At 37.2% G+C, this 24,642-nt stretch overlaps 1 protein-coding gene across 2 annotated transcripts in view; it reads left to right on the top strand.

Moving 5' to 3' along the window:
- kcnh4b (potassium voltage-gated channel, subfamily H (eag-related), member 4b) overlaps window positions 1–21,769 on the top strand; it is a 57,273-nt gene extending 35,504 nt beyond the window's left edge. For both annotated transcript variants that reach the window (XM_044102720.1, XM_044102721.1), the window contains 11 exons: window positions 394–551; window positions 888–1,089; window positions 2,736–2,930; window positions 4,778–4,977; window positions 5,150–5,399; window positions 5,487–5,701; window positions 10,738–10,776; window positions 12,675–13,063; window positions 14,565–14,656; window positions 16,833–16,909; window positions 18,349–21,769. In XM_044102720.1, the coding sequence (XP_043958655.1) occupies window positions 394–551; window positions 888–1,089; window positions 2,736–2,930; window positions 4,778–4,977; window positions 5,150–5,399; window positions 5,487–5,701; window positions 10,738–10,776; window positions 12,675–13,063; window positions 14,565–14,656; window positions 16,833–16,909; window positions 18,349–19,284 (2,753 nt within the window). In that variant the 3' untranslated portion in view covers window positions 19,285–21,769. The remainder of the gene's footprint in view (window positions 1–393; window positions 552–887; window positions 1,090–2,735; window positions 2,931–4,777; window positions 4,978–5,149; window positions 5,400–5,486; window positions 5,702–10,737; window positions 10,777–12,674; window positions 13,064–14,564; window positions 14,657–16,832; window positions 16,910–18,348) is intronic.
- The last annotated feature ends 2,873 nt before the right edge of the window (window positions 21,770–24,642 follow it).

Raw genomic sequence — 24,642 nt, forward strand, 5'->3', positions numbered from 1 at the left:
GTATATTTGTTTTTTATTGCATGGCATATAAAAGGGGAAAATGTTTGTAAATTGTTTATCAAATCACATTTGTAGATTAAAATACTAATAACTTTAACAAAGGTGTGTAGACTCTGTAGAGTCACTGAATTGAAAGGTTTGTAACAATGAATTTAGGTAAGATTTGGATCCCTTGCGTCAGAAACAGACAAATCTGTCCAACACATCTCCTGATTCACATTATATCCCAGCTGTTGCTCTTTCTTTGAATGGACCAAACCCCATCCACAACTGCATCTTTTTCTGGTTATACGTCTGTGTTTGCAGTGATAAGCTCCAGTTTGATTTTCTATTAATGTTTTAAGAATCACCATGACATGGCTGTCGGTTATTGGGGTGATTTTATAATTTCAGACATTATCCTGAACTTTCGTACCACCTATGTGAGCCAGTCAGGTCAGGTGGTGTACGAGTCTCGCTGCATTTGCATTCACTATGCCACCACTTGGTTCTTTGTGGACCTGGTGGCCGCCTTGCCCTTTGACCTACTCTATGCCTTCAACATCACAGTGGTGAGTACAGCCACATTTCCAGTTTTGCACTCCTATACTTAATCCTTGCCAATTCCACTTAATCAAGTGGTATAATCTAGAGCAGGGGTGGGCAATCCTGGTCCTGGAGGGCCGGTCTCCTGCAACTTTTAGATGTATCTCTACTTCAACACACCTGAGTCATTAGCAGGACTCTGGAGAACCTGACTGCACTTGGGAGGTGATTCAGCTGTTGGATTCAGGTGTGTTGGATCAGGGAGACATCTAAGAGTTGCAGGACACCGGCCCTCGAGGATCAGGATTGTCCACCCCTGATCTAGAGGAACTGACATTTTCAAAATCCCGTTCTCTGTTTAGACCTCTTTAGTCCACCTCCTGAAGACAGTCCGTCTTCTACGTCTGCTTCGGCTTCTTCAGAAGCTCGACCGTTACTCTCAGTACAGCGCCATGGTGCTGACCTTACTGATGTCTGTTTTTGCCCTGCTGGCGCACTGGATGGCCTGCATCTGGTACATGATCGGTCGCAAGGAAATAGAAACCAATGAAACCTGGGAGATAGGTGAGTCTTAAGTATTTTTTTTAATCCCTGAAAAACATTTCCAGGATTAGAGGACTAATGTCTCAGCAAGAGAAACTCATCCATGTGTTCATCTTTAGTCACATTGATTATTGCAACAGTAATCCGCCTAAAAAAATCAAACCTCCAGCTGGCTGATACAGAATGCTGCTGCTGGCATACTGACTACAACCAGGAAGATAGATGACATCACCCCAGTTCTAAAGTCCTTACATAGGCTCCCTGTAGCTCAGAGAATAGACTTTAAAATACTGCTGCTAGTTTATAAATCACAGAACGGCTTCTTATTATTACCAAAAGAAATATGAGTCAATATCTGTTTTGTCTTCGCTTTGCTAATCCCGTAGTTGTGTCACCTACTTGGAGTCCAGCTCTCCTTTACAAAGGATGTCTGAGAACAAACCAAGAGCTAAAATAATGCTAGAGACATCTTCTTTGCAGGATTTTGTGCTTAAAAATAGTGCCCTCTTAGTTTTTACAGCAGTTAATTACTTTTTTTATTCTTTTAATTATATAGCTCATGGATAATGATTTGCTTTCATAATTTAAAGTAAATAGACGTCCATATAATGTTTGTTAGGGACCCGAGTGAAGTTGGCCCCCTCACCTTCTTCAAATCAGACTAAATTGGTGTCAAACGTTTGTGCAGCAAAAATTTTGAAGAAATGTTTTCAGAGGTCACGAAAGGTCAACACCTTCTTCAAACCAGACAACTGGTTGGTGCCAATCAACTCAACTATGTTTGTGCAGCAGAATCTTTTGTTTGTGCTGCTATGGCTTTGAAGATACTGATAAAAGTTTAAAGGTAATTTTGATTTTGTAAAAGTTAGGGAGCTGGTTGACCTTTTGACCTTTAAACAGCACAAACAAAACTGTTTGCTGCACAAACGTTTGACACCAATTTTGTCTGAATTTAAGAAGGTGGGGAATGTATTTTACCAGGTTATTAAATGATTAACATGTTAAATTGTTACATTTAATGATGGTGGAATTTGGAAAAAGTTTGTAAATTTGACAGAAGTTAGGTCTGAATTTAACCAAACACAGTTTGTCTGCAGTATGGTACATAGATGGAAGATGTTTGGGGCTCAGCGTAATATTTTCTGCTCACCAAATTTTTCTGGAGCCAAATGGGAAGACATCAAGCTTACCCTTAAACCCAGGAACAAAGCAGGCCATGCAAGCAATGAAACTGGATGCAAAGGCTGGGGCAAGTTCCTCTGTAGCATTGTTAGGAAATAATAAACTCAAATAAAAACGATTTATTGTTCCTGTAGGTGGTTTTAAAAGCTGGTAAAGTTAAGTTATGGGCTTCCTCTGCCTTTGTCTTTTTTCAATAAATATAGAATCTTTTGTGTTTTTGATTAGACTTGATTAATACCAGATTATTTTTATTATGTTTGAATCTATATAAAATCTAATGTCTGTATTTATCCCAAAACTGGTTTATTGTAGCCATCCAACTTGCTATTACTGTCCATATTCTCATTTTGGCAAATACCCACATACAAACAGAAGCTGGCAATGATTTTAGCTTCTCTCTCTCCATCCTTTCACTGACATCAGACGTTTTACTGACCGACACAAAGAGAGAAAGCTTTTTGAAACGGTTTTGCTTTGCTCCCCAGGATGGCTTCATGAGCTGGGCAAACGTCTGGAGACTCCGTACATCAACAGCACAGTGGGCGGCCCGACGGTCCGCAGCTCCTACATCGCTGCTCTCTACTTCACCCTCAGCAGCCTGACCAGTGTGGGCTTTGGGAACGTCTGCGCCAACACAGACGCCGAGAAGATCTTCTCCATCTGCACCATGCTCATCGGTGGTACGTTTGACTCCGGGCTCTCTCTCTCTCTCGCTGTGTCTCTGTTTTGTACGACAATCCAAAAAATCCAGCAGGTGTCGGGTAGAACTGCTTGGCTGGGTTTGGAGACGCAGCTTGATGCAATCACCATCTTTCAGAAACAGATTATTTCAGCTGAGGTGGCAATAATAAGTGCGACATCCCAGCAGATTATCATGGGTTTATTTTACTGCCTGTTAGAATGATGGTGATGATGTAAACACAGCAGTGACTTGGTGTCAAATCCCTACGGATGAAAGAGCAAATAAAGCTTTAAAAGTTTGAAGGGCTGAACTTATTTGAGAGTTTTGGGATCAAAGTTTTATATTTATCTTTAGTTTGATCTTGAAAGAGATTTTGTGAAGCTGCTGGGCTCTCCATTTATCAGCTGTTCTGCTGTGACTTAGGATGAAAATATGTTGATGTTTTTGAATATCCACTTTTTCCTGTTTATTAATATATGCAAATTTTAGAATATAGCACAGCTAGACACTGCAGGAAGTTTAAAAATTACAATTTGGAATCAAAAAAAGACAAATTGTCTAGAATTGGTTTATTGTGTTTTACCGTCTCACACATGTAGGAAATATTGTTTATGAATTTATTAATAGTTTAAAGTTAGTTCCATATTGTTTAATAATCTCCACGAATCAATAGAAAATGTTTCCTGAATGCTAAGTTTTTGTGATGCAAAAAATGTTTTTACAAACCTTCAATTGGGAATTTATCCAGTAAAATTCAGCTGAAAATCAATTTGAGAGAATATTAAAAATTAAAAAGCTGTAACCACCTTGTAGTATACTGTAAAACATTGTAGCTACATTTAGTTGTGTCTAGTATCTTCTTCTCTTTAAGTTGAATAAATTTAGTGAGTTTTAGGTTTTGAACCTAAATGTGAGTTTGTGAAAGATAAACTTACAGTGGTAAGTTGTGTTAACTTTTTATTAATTTTGTCAAACCTCCAAGAGTTGAATAAACTAGATTAAAAAAAAAACTGAAGGAAGAAAAAACACAGCAGTGTGAACTATTTCCCAGAATGCTTAGCGGCTTGCTTTTGTATTGTGAGATGGAAGTGCGTTACATTGATCTGACTCTTGTGTTATTAAGGAAAATGTTTATTTCCGTGTCCGGTTCACACTAAATGTTTCTGAGCTGAATTCATTGAGATGTTTAATAAAATCTATTCAGATCAGAAATTTTGTTCATTCAGTTTGAATCAAGATTTTAAAAGATTTTAAAGTAAAATAAATAGTTATTTTAACTTGATAATGTGAGTAAAATAATAGAGAAATGTGGCTCTATAACAGGTGAGGTCAGTTTTTGCTGCATATTGTGAACTAATTATTTGGTTTGAATTGAAGCATTAAGTTAAAACTCACAATTCAAGATTAATTAATTTAATGTTTAGACAACTTCTGAGTTAAAACCAAAACATTTTTCTTGTTGACTTTAATTGCATTTAATCTTCTGTTGTTCATATTTGATCTTAGGTATAAATTCAGATTTAATTCTTTTATTTTAACGAGAGCGATTATCATTTGTAAACTCCATTGTTATGCATAGGAACTTTTGTTCTGCCGTTATTGAATTTGCGGTTTGTCTGAATGTTCAAGCAGCCCCAGTGAGAATCTGTGTTTTAAAATAAAAGAAGCTAAAGATAACACCAAAAAAAGGGATTCTGTAAGAATTTTTCCTGTTTTGTGTTTGGCCTTCTGTTTTCCTGTTTTCTTTTGAGTTAGCTCACCTTTTTGTCCAACAAAGAAAAAGTTTGTTGACTTGTTCATGTATGTCAGTGGAACCGCATTCATTACTGCCTCCATCTGCCCCAGCCCTGATGCACGCTGTCGTCTTCGGTAATGTGACGGCCATCATCCAGCGCATGTACTCACGCCGCTCCCTCTACCACACGCGTATGAACGACCTGAAAGACTTCATCCGTGTTCACCGCCTGCCCCAGCAGCTTAAGCAGCGGATGCTGGAGTACTTCCAGACCACATGGTCTGTCAACAACGGCATCGATGCCAACGAGGTGGGAGTCTCCTTTGTTATCACAAGCTGCTGTCCCTCAATGACTTAAAGATTAAGAAATGATGATTTTGTTTGTGTCTGTGTGTGTGAAATCCCCTCCCAATCCTTTCACACCATCAACTGATTTAAAATATTCCATCAACTCTGCGCCTTATTACATCAAATATCCCCAGCTCCTGCACGACTTCCCAGATGAGCTGCGGGCCGACATCGCCATGCATTTGAATAAGGACATCCTTCAGCTGCCGGTTTTTAAAGGGGCCAGCCGAGGCTGCCTGCGCTCACTCTCCCTTCATATTAAGACCTCTTTCTGTGTACCTGGGGAGTACCTGATCCGTCAGGGCGACGCTCTGCATGCCAACTACTTTGTCTGCTCCGGTTCCCTGGAGGTACTGAAGGACAGCATGGTGTTGGCGATATTAGGTCTGTTTTATGGCAAACCCGCACAGAAACATGTCCATAAGAGATAAACGAGAGCAGGAAAGTGATTGTTGATGTTTGGGATTTTAGGCAAAGGGGATCTGATCGGGTCTGACTTGCCTGGAACTGATCAGGTGATAAAGACGAATGCGGATGTGAAGGCGCTCACCTACTGTGACCTTCAGTACATCAGTGTGCGCGGGCTGAGAGAGGTGCTGGAGCTCTACCCAGAGTATGCCAGCGTGTTCACCACCGACATCCACAACAACATCACCTACAACCTGCGTGAAGGCAGCCAAGACGAGGTACCGACACACACGCATCAAACTCCAGAGGAGGATCGTTTTGTATTTAATCAATATTGCAAATTTACTACCTGGATTAATTATTAACTTTTTTGTTGTTATATTTGTTGCCTCTGCAGTTGGGTAACATTTAGTCAACAGGAGATTCAGCAGTTTGAGAACAGGGAATTTCTTTACCCTTTTAGACCTAAGTTTCAAATCTCTGCCTGAAAATGTTTGCGTATTTTAATTGTATGCAGTTTTTTAAAATGTCCTGTGAGTAAATATATATTTGCCCATTTATCCATAACGACTGGAACTTTCAATATCTAGCAGTTATTTTCACAATTTACTCTATTAAAAGAGTGTGTCACCAGATTAATTTCAGTCCCTGCTTCGGCGGGAGTGAATTTACCATAATAACCTGATATTGGCTGGAAAGTGCAACATCTCCCCTTTCCGAAACCGTTGAAATTTTCAAGATAGCGCAAAGTGTGGCTGGATTACGGTTCTGCAAATTTGGCTGCAACGCTTCTGCTACGTCCAGTCTGGATGGGTTAAAAGTTACTTTAAAGGCCTCCTGTCACTTTAAATCCAAACAAGCTGCTGCTGGTCACGCCCCCCAACTCAGCGTTTGCATTCACTCATGAAAATGTCTGCAAACAGATGCGCAATTTTACAACCATACATCTTTGAAAAGCAGAAGTAGAGCCTCCTGCACAACCAACAAAAATGCAGCAAGTAGTTTCTGGATGGCAAATCAACAACAAAATACTTGTCTTTTCCAGCAGCCATTGTACAGCACATACAGCACTAAAAAAAAAAAAAAAGTGCTGGAGCTCCGCTCAGGTTGCTAGGTAACGGCACAATGTCCGTTGAATGTGACTTAACAATCGGGAGGTTTTTGAAGAGAAGCTCACTTGAGTTTCTGCAGCCAATAGAGTCTTTTTTTTATCCTAATAAGTGAACAACATCACCCAAAAATGAACCAAGATCCATGTTGCAGTTCTACAAGGTGTGTACATAAAAACCTTAATAACATAAAAACTGGCAGAGAACTGGAACCCTGCTATTTTTTGTAAAAATAAACAAACATACCTTTGTCACTCTACATGAGTCTTGTTCTGCCACAGCAACCAAAGGCCAATTACTATGAGTGGGTGCCAATGTCAGGCAGGCATATCATTTAATTTCCCCAAAGCCCAGCAGGATGCTGCTCTCAATGCTGTCTGACAACCAGCAGTAATGTCAGAAAACCTTACATAACTACTATAATATAGAGACAAAATGGGAACCTGCATCCAGTTACATTATAAAATCGGACATCTTAAACCACAGTCACATAAAAAAAGATCAGTTAATCAGTACTTGAGTAGAGTTTTTACCAAATATTCTTTTACTTTTATTTTAGACATTTTTGGATGGCTGTTTTACTTTTACTTGAGTAAAATTTATGTTTAACAAGGTTTCTCCTAGAAAACTTGCTAAGCCTGGTGGTTGGGCGCCGGGGCAGTCATTCATCCAGCAGCCCTTCGTGACTTTGAGTTAAAAAATGTTTAAAGTTGACAGGAAATTTGGAAATATCACTTGATAATTATGTGTTATTGAAAGACTGGAAGATTAAAACCTGAACACCAACTATAAAGTCTTAAAAAATGCAAACATTTTTAAAAGACTTAAATAAATAAGCAATAAATAAGTAAAGCCTGGTGGCCCGCCAGGCTTATAATACTGGGGAAACCCTGTTGAAGTAATACTATGAGCTGTAAAAGCCCGGCTGTTACTTCAGTTACTGCAACACTTTCTATAGTATCTCATTAACAGGATTTTAACCCATGATTTTATAACCGTAACATTTTAAAGCCATGGCTGATATGGACAAGACAACGAAAATGTTGGGTTGCCATTTTGCGTGGAATTTTTCTGAACTGAAAACAAATTAATGGTGGGATGTCTGTGGTGTGTGACTGACAAAAGTGACAACTCTCCCTCTACGCTTTCTAAAAACTGATTGTTGTTAACAGTGTGTTAGTTCTTCTTGATCCCCTCTAGTCGTCTCCATTGTTTGAAAGTTTTGTTGCTCATTAGTTTAATCTTTGTTTTTTGTTTTTTATCCTCGCCTTGTTTTGATTTTTAGTTTGGAACAGGAAGAACGAGACATCTGTGATGGGTTTGCTAATTAGAGGACGTCTTTTTGTGGGTCAGGCTGAGGGACACAACTTTCACTGTATTAATTGGGACTTCAAAAGCTGAATGATGCTTAACATTTTGATACCCCAATGCAAAATTAAACAGGCAAATTACCAATTACCTGCATGTAAACTTAATAAAGAGGTTAATTTATTCATTTCAGTGATTTTCCCGCTATTGTATTTGATTTAGCAACATTTCCTAGTTGAAGAACAAAGAATGGTCACATTTATAGCTGTCAGACATCAAAAACAGATGACACACATTGTTATCTACACACTCGCAGTGAAAATATATATAAAACAAAAAGCTTGTTGCCATGTTGGCTTTTTGTCTTGTCTTATCGATTATCGCTTTCAAATGACACTGGTAATGATTCAGTCTTACTAATCTGAATAATTATTCAAATCTACTGTTTGGGATTCTGTCAAGTGTAACAATACACTGTAAAACATTTGAACTTGAAAATGAAAGCCCACCTGCTGCCTTGAAAATGCAAATTTAAGTCGACAAGAAAATTGTTTTGGTTTTAACTCAGAAATTAAAATTCATAAAATTGATTTAACAACAAGAAACAAGTATATTAAAGTTGTTGTTTTTAAGTTCTGGTAGTTCATTAATCTTGAATTGAGTTTTAACTTAATGCTGCAATTTAAACCAAACAGTTGTTTGGTTTAGGAGTTTGTTTCTACCAGCGTTTTCACATCTGTGGTCTGAAATCGTTGTCCATTGTTCTTTAAAAAAAGCTCAATATTAAATAGACTGGACAGGAGAGCACACATGAACACAGATTTTAAATCTAGATATAAATTTAGATGTGGTTCTAGCTTCTCCTTTCTGGATAGAAAACTGTGATTTATTTTTACTATTTAATGATAAACCACTCAGTTCCAATTATTCTACATACGCAGATCAGGAGCTGCTTTGTAAAGTAATATTCTCACATATAACAGTTTGCACATCTAAATAATGATTGTTTGCACATAATGTGTTGTTAACTATATAACAACGCAAACCTACTTTATTATATGGGACTTATTAATCATTAATAGCTCTCATCTCAGGTCATTTGGCACTAAATTTTCATTAGTTTGATTCCATTATAACCTTATTTAACTTAATCTTTATGTGGGCTACCACAATCTAAACTGATTCAAACTTTAATTTCCTTTTCATCCTTTATTTTTAAACTCAGACGTTTGCGTTGAGGATTAAATTTAATGCATTCTTGCATCAAAGAGCTTGTCGGCCACTAACTGTGTGTCTGTGTCGGTCCCTGCAGAACATTTTTCATCGATTAGAGAAGGCTGCACCACTGCTAAATAATTATCCTCCCCATTGCTTAATAGCCAAAGCTAATTTTGCCACGCACCAGGAGAAAAACAAACTTACAAGCAATTAGGTTTTGAGGAAAAATGTCTGGTGATTCATTCAGATATCTGCAGAAACAAAAAGTGGACCAATGACCCGTCCTGAAACATTAACCAAGCTAACCTTAAACTTTAACAGCTCATCTGTTATGTTCATTTTACATTTTCAAAGTTCTGCAATGAAGATAATTGGCAATTTTCCTCCACCGGTTTCATTTGTTTTATGAGTTGTGCATTAAATTAGTTGAGATTATTAAAAAATGTGATTACCAATGTTATAAAAACAGCCATCTGGGGCGGTGAATACTCCGACTGCAATCAGTTCATAATTGCAGCTGCGACTCATTGCCTGTAAAACTCCAGGCTCCATTATTTTTGAGGATAATCTTGAGAACTCTTGCTCATTTGAGTTTCCATTATTGAGCTGAGGTGGCAGAAAATGACAATTAGGAAATTTTAGCATCTCACAAGGAACAGATGTAAAAAAAAAAAATAACAGTAATAAGTCAAATTCCAGATAAACAAATGAATAAAGCAAGAGGAGAGAATTGTTATTTTTTTAACTTTTTGATTGAAATCAACAAATATTTTCAGTACGTAGCAGATCATTTTCAAAAACGAATGTTTTTAAAGGGCCGGTTGTGCCAGAATGTATTGATAAAACTCATTTAACTGTTAAATATTAATAAATAGCTGTTTGTTTCAGCATTTAATTTGTTTCTTAAAATAAAATATCAAACATCTTTTCCAATCCTAGTGTTTTTTTCTTTTTTTTTCTTTTGTGGGTTTTTTAACAACCAAAATCTCAGATTTTAGAAATATTTAAATTTTTATATTTCCACTAATGTATGATGTTAAATGTGGCTTCTTATTATAACTTGATATCAAGTAAAGCTGATGTTAAACTCAAATGTTTTCGGCCAATTTTGAGAAAAATTTACAGTAAAAATTAGAAAAAATGTGGGAATTTGTTAATTTTGTGTGAATTTTGAATGTTTGTTGAAAAACTGGAGGGACTTATTCATGTATTTTGTTGTCTAGAGGGCCAGATAAAAAGCTTCGGCGGGCCACATTTGGCCCACGGGCCTTCAGTTTGATACATTTGGTGTCAAGGATTTCTACGGTAATTTAATATTTAAGCAGCATGGTTTAAAGGGGAAATTGATGAGGTTGGAAAATACATTTGAAAAGGTTTATTTACACACTTACTTGTGCAAATCTGAACATCTTACTAAATGTTTCATTCCTGTGACGATCCTCTCTTCCTGCCAAGTTTAACAGGCACTACTTTATCGTTTTAACCTCTTTTGAGTTGAGCTTTACATGCTAAGTTCATTTCATTTCCACTGATCCTTCAAAAACTGCTTATTTTTTATAATTTGACTCGGTTGTGCTTTTATGAAGCTTACCATATTTTCAAAAAAGTCTTCAAACGCACTAAAAGTGCCGTTTTTCCCAACTTGTCATCTTTTGTCTTCTTCCTTTTTGTCCCTGCAGGGCTTCAGCAGATTCTGCAAGTCGCCCAGACTTCCCCATGTGAGTTCTGCGTTCATTTAAAACCCGTCCAGGTTTTCAAAGTGTTTTTATTCCCTTTCATGATGTGCTTTCTGAACTTGTTGGTATGTTGTTACAGAAACAGGAGCACTGCACTGCATGCGCGGTCATAGAAAGAGCCTATTACTGAGGGTTCATTTTCGTACGAAACAACTGCAGCGCTCTCACTTAATCCAACATTTTAATAAGCCTCAAATTTGAATATTTAAGAAAATAAAGATGAGGTTTTGTCTGTCTTAAAATAATTTCATCCATTTGGTCTAGTTTCTAGTGAAAATATCTTAGCCAAAACTAACTAACACGTAACTTTTCAGCTACATGTAAAGGCTTGTTTTAAGTAAATAATCGCTTAATATTCATTAAAACGTTATTGTTCTATTGGCAGATTATTTAACTTACATCAAGACATTTTTCCCATGTTATAAGTCAATTTATCTGCCAATAGAACAAGAATTATTTACTTAAAACAAGCCTCTATATGTAGTTGAAAAGTTAGTTTGTCTTATTTTAAGTGGAATAAAAAACTAGTCCAAGATTACTTTTTTATTACTAAGATTTTGTGTTTTTGAAGTGCATAGAAATGATTTGAAAATCTATCTTTAGGTATTTCTTGGCCCACTTTTGATATTTTAAATAATTTATCTCAGGTATACAAAATCCAAAACCCACACATGCAAGCTGAGTAAGTTAAATCTTTTTTTGTTGTTGTTGTTTTGTTTTATTTTACCCAGAGACAATTATTCACACCTTGAAAAAGAGTGTCAGTCTCCTAAAACTACACAAAATGCAAATACACATCAAATGATAAAGTTAAATCCACTAAGTTTATGCAGCTTAGAGTTGGAAAGTATGCATTAAATGATGAGATTATATTACCTCGTTGCCTAATAATTATACACAGTGTAATTAAAGGCAGAAGAAGCAACTTCCCCTGGTTTCCAGCAGCCTGTGGGTTTTTGAGGCAATCCCTCCTGTTTTTCTGGGACATGCGGTGCTGCTGCTGGTTCTGTGGGACGGTCTGGGTGAGGTTCTCCTCTCCAGGTTGAAACCCGTTTAGAAAAGACAGGGCAGTCCAGTCCCGGGAGTTAGCTCTCTAACTGGGTCAATAACTCTGAAATCTTCTGAGCTACTTTTCTGATCTTGTGCCGTACGCTCACCCATCTCTTCCTGCTATTTTTAGAGCTGAGGTCACGTTGCTCACTTTATTGGTTGTTGAAATGTACTTGCAGCTTCAGGAGAGATTGGGGTAATTAATCTTTAGCTGGAATCGACACAGGGTCTTTCTAAATCAATAATATAAAATAAAAATCAATAGTTGCTCATCTTTGTATTGATCTGCTGGGGTGATAAGATCTGTTTTTGCAATCATGTATTGCATTTCCTGGTTTCATATTTTTAGTGCGTACTGTCTCAAAAAATCTTTTTAAAACTAAAATTTAAAAAAATTTCTGTTTATTATATTTTGCAAGAATTGCTAAGTAGTACTAACATCACTTACAAAATGTGTTTATATTTGTTGTAAAGGACTCTTGGTTTACTGTGGAAATGTTTTTAAATGAACATTTAGGAGTGGCGCAGTCAAAGTTTGGACTTGAACGTGATGGAGATGTTGTACCATTACCTTAAATAGGTCCTCCAAGCCCAAAACTGTCAAATGAGGCTGAATTAAGTCAGAACTGCAAAGAAAAGTGGGTCCCACAGCAAAGTAAAAGTAAAATCAAAGCTTAAAACCCACCTGTGTAGAGTTGCCTCTGAATAGCGGTAAATGAAACATCGATCAACATATTTGGTGTGTATTTGCTTGATGATTTTGATGATGATATATGACAAAATGTAATGTTTTTAAGACTAATGTGTCTATTTATTGTGCTCCTTTCCAGCAGTCACCAAAGCTCCCTCCTATTGTTGAGACCAAGTTGGACGACCCTGATGACTCCTTCCACCTCTCTCCAGCCACACGCTCTCGGCGCAACCTCTTGCTGCCCAATTTCACCAGCCCGGTTCGCCGCACCTCCCTGGGTAACCTGCTAGGAGACGAGCTGCGTCAGTTCAACGCCCTGCGACGTTGCCGTTCACCAAACCTCAGCCGACGATTACCTGGACAAAGCTTGTCCCCTCAGCCACCCTCAAAAAAGGAGCACAGCACTTCCTTATCCGCCCCAACTCAGGCTTCAACTTCAGCCAAGGACGAGCTGGGAGACGAGCAAAAACCTGCAAAGTTGCTCATCCCAACGGTGATGTGTTTTCCACCACCGGACCTCAGTCCCAGGTATCAAGACATCTTTACCTAGCTTTTCTACTAAGGTAAAAATGGCAAGATGAAGCCGGATGACTTGAATAATGCAGTTTATTTTGATGGTATTATTAGTTAACTGCCAATTCCACGTCCACATCATTAGAACTAATACGGATCTTTGGTATCTGAAACAATTAATGGTGATAAATCAGTTATTGAAATAATCGTCAACTGATTTAGCAATTGATTACTCACTAAATGGAGAATACAAACTCAAAAAAGACCATTTGCTAAAAAAAAAAAAAACCTAACCCTGAAAACATATTCAGTGAAATGCTTTAACCTGTTCAAATATAGATACATTTCGCATTTAAGATACAAAACACCTTTGTCCATGAATTTGTTCTATCCAAAACTCCTCAAATGGCATAGATGCAGCTTTCCTAGACTCAAATTCACTATAGGGACGCCACATTGCTGCATTTTAGGCATTAAAATATTTGTTTTCTTATTTTAAAAAACTATTAAATTACCTATTTGCATCTTACTGTATTTCTGATATTGCATAAAAAAGGCTTAAGTGGTTAAATTAAAATTCAAACCTTTTTTTAAAAATCTGATTAATCAATTAATCGTCAGACTGATTGATAGAATAATCAATTACTAAAATCCTTAGATGCAGCCTTGATGTATTTGTGTGTTTTTTTTACTGCTGTCTGCACAACAAATTACCCACTGGGAATAAGAAGACAGGAGAGGTACAAGAGAACAGGATGATGTTTTCATAAATTATTAGACGTATGATATAAGGCGTCAAAGTGAGGTATATAAAACTTAGCAGGCAGTGGCGCATTCCACAAAGTAAATGGAAAAATGATGGACAACCTTAAATAAACAGCAAAACATTTCAAATTTGGACTCGATATAGACATACATTTAGCTATAATAAAAACAATTAAAACCAGCTCCCTGTCCAAACATCAACCAGTCCAAAGTCGTCACATATCCAGTCAGGTTTATGCTAGGAGCTTATAGATGGTTATAAAAAGAGTTTGAAATCTCTGCAAAGTGCTAAATAAGATTTTACAAAACCTCAGGGGGACCGTCTGCGTAAATAACAGTGTGGATTAGAGTAAATCCCAAATAAATTCAAATTGTGAACACGGGTATAATTTTAAAGAAGCGTTGGAGTTCACTCCAATAGAAAAACAGAAGAAGAATGATGCTCAGTCTTATGGCTTTCCACAACTCCTGTAAATGCATATTACAGCACTGTATTTCATTACTAGAGGACCTTATCTTGCTGCCCTACCGTCTGTATCTATAATGTATCACCCAGTAAGCTCCACATGTGGGTAAGGGCTGGTTCATGCAGCTCAAATATCTCATCCCATCACATCGAAACCCACATGGGCGTCTGCCAGCTGCAGCTCTCATGGCACATTCTTGGATCATCTTGTGTCTCTGATGATAATTGAAAAAGCTCTACTGTAACATTAACCCACATTCTCCATCTCCTCATCCCTCCTATCAGGGTTGTAGATGGCATCGAAGACAACGGCCACACGTTCCTTTTCACCGTGGAGCACAACAAGCCCCGCTCCGGAACAGGTGGCATCACCCCAGGTAAGACACACCGCCCCCCAGCCGCGGCGGTAAGCTGGAGGCCAGATGGCGTGGAGGTAACCCGTAGAGTTCAAACAGTGGGTGCATGTGAGGTGGGCCTGCCTCCTTCTGTGGAAATCTGAGAGCGCAGCAGAAAGGAAAGACAGCCAGGTGTCCACAGAGTCAGAGAACATGTGAAAGGACAAGTGAGGTCAGAACGGGGTTCTCACTGTCTGAGTTTCTGCTGATGTCTGTGGGCTTCAGGTCACAGGAGGACCAGTTGATTTACTTTACTGGAGTCAGTATGCAGTTTCTGCAGTGCATCTGTAGTACAAAACATATGGGGGAAATTTTCTGCCATAATTCAAGAGCACACATTTTCAGTCTGAAAGCAGGATTTTATCTCTTCTCAAAACTTTTAGTACTTTTGTTAACATTTTCAGTCTGAAAGCAGGATTTTATCTCTTCTCAAAACTTTTAGTACTTTTGTTAACATTTTCAGTCTGAAAACAGGATTTTATCTCTCTTCTCAAAACTTTTAGTACTTTTGTTAACATTTTCAGTCTGAAAACAGGATTTTATCTCTCTTCTCAAAACTTTTAGTATTTTTGTTAACATTTTCAGTTTGAAAGCAGGACTTAATGTCTTTCTTCTTGAAACTTACTTCTTGTACTCAAAACTTCTGCTCTCTTTCAAATATTCACTGTGCTTTCTCAAATCTTTCTTCTCACGCTGAAAACTTCTCTCTGCTCGCGCCCAAAATAAAAATGTGACGTCGCCTGGCAACCTCTCAGCCGATACGTGTGCTACAATCGATAGTAGCCACACAGGCACACCCACTAGAAGAAAACAAATGCACCCACTATAACACTTTCATTCTATTGGCTGAGAGGTTGCCAGGCAACATTACTTTTTGGTTTTGAGCAAGAGCAGAAGTGAATTCACAAGCGAGCAGAGGTTTGCAAGCGGAGATTTGATCCCCTTAAAGTTGCAAATCTTATGTCTCTGAATAAATGCATTTTTTTGATTGTAGCAGGAAGTAAATTATGTCAACTATAATCGCTGCTGAGGAACATTGGAAATTTAGAGAGAAAAGGAAGAGCAAATTCACAGTGACTAATGCTTTAGCCTTGATCAGAGCTAACGTATGGCAGAATATTTTATTTTACCATGTGCTGGTTTGCTGAAAATCTTCAAAAACTCACTCTGATTTATTTATAACAAAGGTTCAAAACCAACAAGGCTGCCGTCCATTCCTCCATTATCTTCTTCTTATTTTTTAAAGTTGGAAGTGGATCTGATTCAAATATATAGCCTTTTAAAATAATCTCCACCTTCTGCAAAAGTATAAATACAAACTATTGTCTGTTTTCATGGTTCACCTGGGGCACTGTGCTTCCTAATTACTGGGATAACGAAGCTTTTTGTATCCGCTAAATATGTCCAAAGAGTAATTTGTGTTTCACATACTTCTCACACAAAATCTGCATTTGAGCAAAGAGATGCTCTGATGCCATTTCTAAATCACATTTAATTTGGTTTAGGTAAAAATCTTCACTTATTAATTTTTATTTGTGTAAACTGCAACCAAAGCAAAAAGCATTGGATTCTCAAAGAACAGCTCCATTCATAGATCATGAGGAGTGTCTCAATCTTTCTGGATCTGGAGTTTGCAGTGAAGAAACATTTTTACCCCCATCTCCAATTCCTACAGCCACTGAGGCAACCTGAGGCAAAAAATTGCTGCGTATTGCTTGTATCTCTCGTGTGTTTATCTCTGTGTTATAAGTGCAGTTTGTGTCATTGAAAAATCATATGGTGTGCATTAAAAATTTTAATAAAAACGGCACAAGATGCATATTTTTGTAATTTGCCCATTTTCTTGCTGCAGAACAATTTGTGCAGTTTCTAAACTATCTATTCTCATCTTTTTTCACTTTTCTGTGTTAACACATTGTGTTATGTCACACAACTCATAAAACAGACGCCTTGAACTTCAAATGTTTTTCACAAATGGAAAATGTTAATAAAAAATTAAAATATGAACATTCTTAATGAGCAGAACGGATTATAAGTGAGCAATAATTTTATTTTTTCTGAATCTATAGATCCACAATGTTTTATTAAAACTCCATATAAAGTCAAGATTTCTGTGATGTGATTGTTTTTTTCTTATCTTTTTCTCGTAATTCTCCAGAAACCACACAAACAAATGCCACTCTGCTGCAGGAGACGGAGGAGGTGAAAGAGAGCATAGCTCAGCTAAATCTAAAGGTAAAGTAACTTAAAACAGGATTAAGAGTAAATATGATTTACGGCCATGAAATTCTGTCTTTGCAAATATCTATTATGATATAAAACCAATTTTAACACAAGAATTTTTTACATATCAAATATAAGGAGTCTTAAAGTTTATTTTTTTTATTTTATTTTGTTTTGCTACCTACCTTGTAGGTGACTGTATTCACGAGGATGTTGGTTGCTTGTTGAGTGTTTGTTTTTGTTTATTTCTTTTTCTTCCTTGTTGGGTTAATTGTGATTTGTTTTATAAATATAAGGAATATCACCAAGTTAATCAGTGATATTATGCTGCAATAACGTAATTTCATATATTTAAAAAACAAACACATTTTCCAGGGGTGCCAGAAATAGTGCACTGTATTTTGTTGCATCATTTCTGACACTATATATACTTGACTGATGCTTTGCACCTAATCTGACTGTACATGGAGTTGCATTTGGTGCAACGTAAGCATCCAGATGGACCCAGTAAGGTGCTGTCAGAAGTTAATATTAATTAATCAGCAGGGCACCTCTGCAATGCAGAAGAACATCAGGAGTGCTGACTCAGAAAAACTCAGGACAGTGCAGCTCTAAGGCGGCTTTTCTGACCCCCCCTCTCTCCAGACATCTTTTCTTCTTCTCTCATTAGGACAACTTTGTGATTATATTCACACGTAAGGCACCAAATAAACTTCAATCACACAAGCTGATTAATTTTCCCTCCTTTGGGAAGATTTGAAGGATTGAAACAGTTTTGGAGTATTTCAGGATTTTGTATTGTTACTGGAATACGATGGTGGCCTCCTTCCATACAATCTGAGTTCATTTCAATTACCAAACCTAAAAACATTTTTGTTTCGATCCATTTTTACTTCCATGTTTGTTAATAGCACTTTTAAATGTAGGCGAAACCTGGAGAGTTTTCTTTCTTCGTTCTATTTTCCAACCACTCATTCATTTTTAGCCTGCAGAAAAAGAGCTAAGCCGATAAATAAAATTAAACTGACCAATAAAATTTAGGATTTGGCGTTCCTATCCCCACAGACTCACAGATGTGCACTTCTTACAAGATGTTTTGACACAAATTATTTTTTTTTTCTCCACAATTTTGTTCATAGTAGAGAGGGGTTAGATCATAAAATCAAACTATTTATTTTTTTTTTTATTTAAATAAAAATCTCAAGGTGCGCACAGCCGTGCAGCTTGTGACCTCAGTGATGTATTTGAGATTGGAGTTGGTTTAATGACTGCAGAAATCCACTTTATCTTGGTCCCCTACTGGAGAAGCTGTTAGCTTCAGCCTCCAACTGGATTTAACTGAATTCAAACCTTGCTTCAACAATTCTGAACTATTCTTTTGAGTTTACTTTGCTTGACATTATTGTAAAAAGCTCTTTAGTTGTAATAACATACCTATGTTCTCTACACAGGTGGGCGTATTAAACCAAGAAGTATCAGAACTCACCAAGAGCCTTCACAACATGATGCATCTCCTCCAGGCTCATACATCTGTAAACCACCACCACCACAAAACCCCCTGTCTTTCAAGTCCTCACTCTGTTCATACAGTGTCCAGCTCTCCCATGGCCCCCAGCACCTCCACAGCTTACTGCCTTTATACCAGTCCGCAGAGTCTCAAAGCCTGGGGCCACCAAAGTGCACCAGTCGCTACCCAGCGGAGCTACACTGAAACTGTTCAGTCCCATAGCAACCAGTCTACCACACCAATGTCTAATGCTTGTCTGCGACTTTCACTAAACTCTTCATCTAAGTTAGGTTTATGCCATAGCACTGAGAGCATGACATTACCTGTATGGACCAGCCCATCTCTGTTTCATGTCGGCGGAAGTCCTGACTTGGTGCGTCATTCAAGTCGGGATGAGTCCCGACCTCTTGGTGCTGGTCCAACCTCCATCAGCCAGTCCCATCCAACGCTGTGTCTGCAGCCTTCCAGTGACAGGGATGAATTTGCCTGCCTTCTATCCAGCGCTCCTGCAGGTACATCCACACGCAGCCTGCTGGACCCAACGCCTCAAATCTCCAGTGATGTTCTGGGTCACAATCCGACCTTCCAGATCCACGACTCGCACTCTTCCCTCCCTGCTGCCTCTTCTTCACCGCCTGCATTACCTGGCCAACCGTCCGACTCCTCTCTGGATTCGGGATCGCCACAGATGGATGTTTCAGCGTCCCGTCTCACGCTGGGCGACCCCTCTGCTTCAGAGCACACCAGTTTGGAGTGTCTGCTGGGCAACAGGGACTCAGTGGAAAGTAGGGACAGCGAGAGCATGTCATCACGAAGGTCCAGCATCGGCGGTCAAACTCAGAGCACCGAGCAGTCGTGGTGCCTGGACCTCACAGACTGAAGCGTCCACTTTTGAGTGAGACTTGGCAACAGTAGCTGCGTTTCCACTGACCATAAAATTGCGAAAATTGGAATTACGTAAATAAATTCACATGCCAATTTCAAAATTTCTTTCCCGCATACACTTTTTCCCAATGGTTTCCTGAGATAGCAAGTTGCCTGTTTTCTTCAGATAACTAGTTAATTTTTCAATGGTTTTCTCAACATAATGAGTTAATCTTGATTATTAGTGTGTGAGTTAAACCTCATTCCATCCTTCAATGCATGCTGTCATGCACAATTGCAAGCGGCATGCCTTTAAAGGCTGGAATGAGATTTAAAACAACTGATCTCAAAAACCATCAGGAAATGAATTCTTCATCTCTAGAAAACCATCGGGGAAAAGTGTATTTGGAGAACAGGAAGTTATCTCAGAAAAAATGAACTCCTTGTTTTTGAGAAAATCATTCGGGAAAAGTATTTATCAAATCGTCCTCTTTCGACTTCCGTAGATTTGTGAGCTTATCAAAATTGGTGCTTTTTTACAAAACTGAAATGGAAAAACTTTTTCCCATCCAACCAGTTGTATACAGCAGCAGCACGCTTATTTGTGGGAACTGACGTCCTCGGACAACATGCAGCTGGCTCCACCAGAACTCTCAGCGTCGGACAATTCATCAAAACTTGAGTTTGTTGAATCCGTAGCTCTTTTGTAAACTCGCCGACTTCAATTTCCCCAAAACACTACGTTTATATGTAGCTGTAGTAATATAAGTAGCTTGTCGCTCCATCGTCTAAATAAGGCTGCGATCACTCTGCAACCTAAAGTGACCCAATTCCGATTTTTTTTTTCTTTTTTTCGTAATCCCGACCTGTATCTGATCTTTTCATGACAGTCTGAACAACACAGGTCGGATTTTTCCCGAATGCGACCCAGACCACTTGGATATCCGATACGTATCCGATCTTTAAAAAAAAAAAGTGATCCGAGTCTCAACGGCCAGGTTCTGAACGTCATTGATACTCGACAAACGTCACTATTCTGCATCCTGATACGCCCAAGCAGGAAGAAAAACGACAACCATGGTGGACTACAATGAGGTTTAAGTTGTTAAAGTACTGGCTTCGGTCGGACAACTTCAAAATCATAAGCTATGCTCCACCGTTAGCCTCCATGTTTACTTCCGCAAACATTGAGCACCGCTTCTTTTCTACGGTAGTTGGCAAAACACTGCGCACGCTCTCTGTGACGTCATTGCGCCCTCTAGTGGGCATGCGGGACACCTTCAGGTCGTTTGCAGTTCACAAAGGAGATCACATACAAGTCGCATATATGTGGAAGCGTGAACGACCACGGCAAAAAGAAAATTCGTTTTGACAAAAAAATCGGAATTGAGTCACTTCAGGTTGCAGTGTGAATGTAGCCTAAGACGCTGATGTCTGATAATGGGCACTACTGCAGTTGCTGAAATATGAATACAACTCATAAGTGTTTTGATCCATCACCACCATTAATTTTAAAGACTGAGCACATAAAAATGCTTGTTTACGTGTGATTTTAATTCAGTTTCTTATTTTATATTAACACCTCAATTGCGAAATTGTGTTTTTTCGACATTAGCAGATTATCGGAAAACTTCTGTGCACATTTGTAATGGAAACGCATCTATTGTCGCTTTATCGTCATGCATCTTCATACAGTATTTAAACCGTCTCTGACAGATTGTAAATCTGTACTTTTTGTTACCATCCTAACTTTTGGGCTCCTGCATTTGTCACTTTCTATGCAACAGCATGTTTTTGTGCATTATATCGGCTTTACTGAAGTGTGTCTTCAGCTCCGCCACAGGAGCCACAGTATATATGTTGTATATTTTTCCAGCGTCCTCAATCATTTTGCCATCTATGAAACCTGTTACCTCTCTTGCATGGTAAAAGTTGTTTATTCTTTTTCCTAAGGAAAAGTGTGTAAGCATTCTACATTTCTACATCTACGATTGATTGTGTACACAAATACTGTATTTACACAGGAAGTGAGTCTGAGCTATTGGATATTTTCATATAGAGAGGAACTACCATGGCATGCCTCACTTTGCATGTATGAATATGTGCACTGCATAGATTGTCTGTTTTTTTTTTATTATTATTTTATTGAATGTCAATCCAAAATTCAGCATTTTCTTTTCAGACTGTTGTATATCCACTGAAGTCTTACTTTCTTCTGTACACTTCAAATTATCTGGAAATTTAAATACATTTCCTATTTTCCACACTGTCAAGTTAAGTATAACATTTAAAATTTAAATTCCGCCATATTTTCTATAGTAAGCATTCGAAATACACCTCTGCTGAAGAATACAATCTAAATGTCCATATTAAACTGAAACATTTAAATCATGTTCATCCACACAAATTCCTCAGAGGGAAGCACACATTTTCCTGATTAATTAAGAGTATTTTATTCTTTCTGAAAAGTTTCTCCTTGGTTGTCAAAATAAAAAACTGAGAGCGCATCCTGAGTATCTTTACTGTGTTGAGTTGGCTGCATAATAATGTTAATTATCCTGCTGATGGAGCCAATCAGTAGACCCACAACACCACAGATTCTGCATTATACTTAAGATTTTTGGGGATTAATTCAGTCTTTGGTTCATTTTTGACTCAAAGTGTTTTTTGAAAAAAAAATATGGAGCAACGTCCTGCAGATGACTTTGTAAAGAATATTCAAGAGGGAAAAGAAAAGTCTTTTTAGGGGGGCAGAAAAGCAGGAGAGGAAAACTGCTTAAGATTTAAACAGAGATCAGATTAGTTTAGTGTATCAGATACATTAAGATGCACTGTAATCTCAGCTCATGAAAGGCAGATCCAGTGCAATGATAATACGATGGGGTATTATTATGTCTCGCCGCTTGCGTTGTGACACGGTGCCATTTCACGAAGATGGAAAAAAACTAAACCAATGCCAAGCATTCACTGAGAGTACAGTGAGAATCTGAGAAAGAACCGAACAGAGCCATGGTGACAGGGCGATCTGAGGAAAATCTCAGGGAAGCTGAGGACAACAAGAGATTAATACACTTAACAGAAAACAGAAAAACAGATTTGGGCCCTGAGAGCCAGAAATTAAGCAGAACTCACCAGAAATGAGGCAGATTCAAGCGAAAGCAGCAGCAAAGCCCACTGAGGGAAACAGAAAGTGATTAAAGGAGTGGTTTAACTTGTTTCTGGGAGGATTAAACCTTCAATGCACCCATGTGACAAAAACAGCCTTACCCCAAGCTTGCCACGAGTAATAAAATAAAATGATTCCTTGAAACTCTTTGGCAAATACGGTAAATTTTTTACAAAAAAAATCTATATTCATATTTTGTACCTTGAACATTCTTGTTGGCGTAAACAATAGTGAAGGTATTTTTTTATTTCTCATATCTGACCTTGAAGTTGAGTTTTCTTTGCAAATAGCAAAACAAAAACAAAAAAACATTTTGAATGAAACTTTACAAATGAATTTGGGAAATAGCTGCATTTTCTTTTAATCTTTAAAACAATTTTTTTTTTAAATCTATCAAAGATGTAAAACTTGCTGGAAATTGGACAGTTTTTAAGTTGCATTTCCTTGAATATTCAGACTAACATTTTGCGTGTTTGTGCTAAAAAATGCTAAAACATCAGATCATCTGGAGACTTCATTCTATTAAACATTAAAAGATCATATGATACCTATTTATGTTACACTGTATAATGAAATAAGATGGGAAAGTTGATTTTTTTTTTTACTTTATTACATTTGGTACTTAATTTATTCTATCAAGCCATTTATTTATTTCTGTTTTTATTCCCAGTTATGTCAGAATCCGTCCTTCTGAGACCTTCTCTTGAGAGAAACCCAGTTGAAATTTTTTTTTCTTGTGCAATTGTGCCATCGTGTGTTGAAATACACACATTAAAAAAATTGATTTCTTTCACTGTTCTACAAATGTGCAGTACACTTTAGTGGATCCAGCATTTTTATTTACTAAAAAGAGACAAAAAAACGGAAAATCTAATCAGGAATGCATTTTATTAATTTATTATTACAACTATTATTATTCTGACATATTTTCAGTGTGTTGGTAATATGCACAAATCTATCCCAGATGATTTTCTTTAACTAGAAAATTATTTAAAAATTGTTTTCATGAATCAATCAATCAATCAATCAATCAATTCACTTTATTTTGGTAAATTGTCAACATTAAACTTAAATTTAAAATAAAATTTTCAGTTGTCAAATGTATAATACATGCCTTGTCACACACTGAGATCTTTAATAAGATATGTTGTACTCTGAATGTGTGTATTGTATTAATTCTTGTAGTTTTTATTAGTTTTATTTCATTATTGTTTGTAGTTTTTAATTGTTAATTGTGGATCCATGGTTCTCTGTTCTGGACAGTTTAGAGTTACTCCAAAGTTTTATTCTGTTTTCTTACTCTTTGCCTTTTCTTTCTTTGTAATCTGACTGAGCTGAAATCATTTTAAAAAGAAATAATACTTTGTCTTCAGCAACTCCTAATGTAGAATTAGTCAAATTAATTTTAGTCTAATAAAATATTGAGCTCATGCAGGTTTCTTCACTTCAGAAACAAAAAAACATTTTTGTTTAGTCCCTAAAAATACAATTTAAAATAAAGTTTCCATTTTGTTAATAAAGTAGGTTTGCAGAATTTTCTGAAATTATTTTGACATGCCTCACTTTAAAAGTATCTTAAAGAGATTCTGTTAATAAAAAAAGTTTTTGAAGATTATATTCTTATGTCCTTTACCAGTACAGATGTTAGCTAGGACATCATGTACAAATTTAAAAACTGAAATTGTCTTGGTGCAATATGAAATGATGAGCTGTGCTTTCATTACAGTTTTAATGGTGAAATGAAGATATTTTAATGTTGACTTTGAAACAGTTATTTAACTTTGCCAGGTAGTTGCGACTGTGAAATTCAGGAAAAAACACACATTTACACGGCTGAATCAAAAACAAGAACAGTCTGCTAATAATTAACTTATCAGTACAAATATCTGACTCTTTTAAAGGCACAATTTATACATTTTAAAAATTATATTTTCTAAATTTAACAAGGAGTCAGTGAAGGAAAGCGTGGATAAACATGATCATTTTTTATTTCTATTTTGCAGCATTTTGGAAAAGTTGAGGACATTTTCTTTTAACTAGATGTTCTTTACTTTTGTACTGAAGGCCAAATTTATTCAAAATTTGTGAGTTAAACAGATTATATTGTAATGACAGAAAGAGATAAATACAGAAAAGGCCTGAAAACATACAAAAGAAATCTGCTGAAAAACACGTCAGCTAACGATGATCCCTGTACATGTGTGGTTT

This window comes from Gambusia affinis, linkage group LG20 (genome assembly GCF_019740435.1).
Source record: "Gambusia affinis linkage group LG20, SWU_Gaff_1.0, whole genome shotgun sequence".
Classification (NCBI taxonomy): Eukaryota; Metazoa; Chordata; class Actinopteri; order Cyprinodontiformes; family Poeciliidae; genus Gambusia; species Gambusia affinis.